This window comes from Vicia villosa, linkage group LG2 (genome assembly GCF_029867415.1).
Source record: "Vicia villosa cultivar HV-30 ecotype Madison, WI linkage group LG2, Vvil1.0, whole genome shotgun sequence".
NCBI lineage: Eukaryota > Viridiplantae > Streptophyta > Magnoliopsida > Fabales > Fabaceae > Vicia > Vicia villosa.
This window is the reverse complement of record NC_081181.1, coordinates 137,199,267-137,201,379: the sequence shown is the minus strand read 5'-3', so window position 1 is coordinate 137,201,379 and position 2,113 is coordinate 137,199,267. Positions and strand designations below refer to the sequence as shown.

General features: G+C 38.0%; 1 protein-coding gene across 1 annotated transcript; it reads left to right on the top strand.

The window, feature by feature from the left end:
- Positions 1–481: 481 nt before the first annotated feature.
- LOC131646889 (uncharacterized) lies at positions 482–1,838 on the top strand. The gene is made up of 2 exons (XM_058916828.1): positions 482–973; positions 1,285–1,838. Exons 1-2 carry the CDS (start codon positions 520–522, stop codon positions 1,317–1,319), a joined length of 489 nt encoding a protein of 162 aa, XP_058772811.1. The 5' UTR covers positions 482–519; the 3' UTR covers positions 1,320–1,838.
- The last annotated feature ends 275 nt before the right edge of the window (positions 1,839–2,113 follow it).

Sequence of the window (2,113 nt, the reverse complement as noted above, 5' to 3'; positions counted from 1 at the left end):
GGTTCGAACTATCATTCTTGGGCTCGATCCATGAAGAGAGCTCTTGGTGGCAAAATGAAGATTGATTTCATTGATGGATCGCTCCTAGTTCCTGAAGATTCTTTCGATCCGTCCGTTCGTTCTTGGAATCGTTGCAATATGATAGTACATTCTTGGATTATGAATTCGGTTTCAGATTCAATAGCTCAATCCATCGTTTTCATGGAGAACGCGCTTGATGTGTGGAATGACCTCAAAGAACGATTCTCTCAAGGTGATCTCATACGAATTTCTGAGTTGCAGCAAGAGATCTACAACCTCTAGCAAGAATCCAAATCGGTAACCGAATTTTTCTCTGATCTCAAAATTTTATGGGAAGAACTCGATCTTTACTTACCTTTACCTATGTGCACATGTCGTATCAAATGTTCATGCGCAGCTATGCGTAGTGCATGATCCAATCATCAGGTTTTACAAATCATCCGTTTTCTAACTGGTCTAAATGATTAATTTGCAGTAGTTAAGTCTCAAATCTTGTTGATGGATCCTTTGCCCTCTATTAACAAGATCTTTTCTATGGTGATTCAACATGAGTGCCAAATACAAGTTCCTACAGTTTCTGATGAGTCTCAGTCATTGATTAATGCTACTGAATACAAGAAATTTGGAGGGAAATCAACCAATTTAAAGCATGGAAATCGGGTTTGCATGTTTTGTGGTAAAACTAACCACACAGTGGACAATTGTTTCAAGAAACATGGGGTTCCACCTCATATGCAGAATAGATTTCCATCCACAGCCAACAATGTCGCTTCTGATGTGAATGAGGATGGTTCTGCTCCTGATCAAATTGCTGCTGCATCCAAAGTTGATAATTCTCCTATGACTCAAAGCCAATTCAACACTCTGATGGATCTACTTCAGAAGTCTAGCCTTGGCCAAGTTTCAGGACATGCCTCATCCAATCAGGTTACTGTTGGTCATTCATCAGTAGGTAACTCATTCCATCAATTGCATAATCATCATATTCACTCATGGATAATTGATTCAGGGGCTACTGATCATATATGTAGTTCCATTCATTGGTTTCATTCATATAGAAAGATTACTCCTATTAATGTTAAACTACCCAATGGTAGTTGCATCACTGCTAGATTTTCTGGTACAGTTCATTTTTCCCCCACACTCATTTCAAACAATGTTCTACTAATTCCTGAATTTTGTTTGAATCTAATATCCACTTCAAAATTATGCACCTTTTCTAATTGCACTGTAAAGTTCCTTGATTCATATTGCATTATACAGGACAAAACATGCAAGGAGGTGATTGGTTCTGCTGAGCATAGGAATGGACTGTACTACTTAACACTTAGAGATAGTGAGTCACAAGAAAAAGCCTCACACACACATGATCACACTTCACTTGCCTCCATACACAGTTTAGCTGCACATATTTCTTTACCTGATAAAGCCTTATGGCATTTTAGATTGGGGCATTTATCCCAAAACAGATTAATGTACCTGCGCTCTCAATGTCCTTTCATTACTCTCAATAATAAAGATGTATGTGATGTTTGTTATTATGCTAAACATAGAAAATTGCCTTATATCCCTAGTAAAAACAGAGCTGCTCTTCCTTATGACCTGATCCACTTAGATATATGGGGTCCTTTGGCTGTAAAATCTATCCATCGTCATGCTTATTTCCTAACTGCTGTAGATGACTGCAGCAGATTCACCTGGGTTACCTTAATGAAGTCTAAAGCTGAAACCAGGCAGCATGTTATCAATTTTGTCAAACTTATAGAAAACCAAAAGGGTACTACCATTAAGATCTTTAGAACTGATAATGGTCTTGAGTTCCATATGCCTGAGTTTTATGCCTCTAAAGGCATCATACATCAAACAAGTTGTGTAGAATCTCCACAACAAAATGGTAGAGTGGAGAGGAAACATCAACATTGGTTAAATGTAGGGAGAGCCCTTATTTTTCAATCAAAGCTTCCTAAGAAATTCTGGTCTTATGCTATTCTACATGCCACCATCATAATTAATAAACTTCCCACCCAAGTATTAGGAAATCTATCCCCTCATTACATATTGTGTAATGAAACACCTGACATGCATAGCCTCA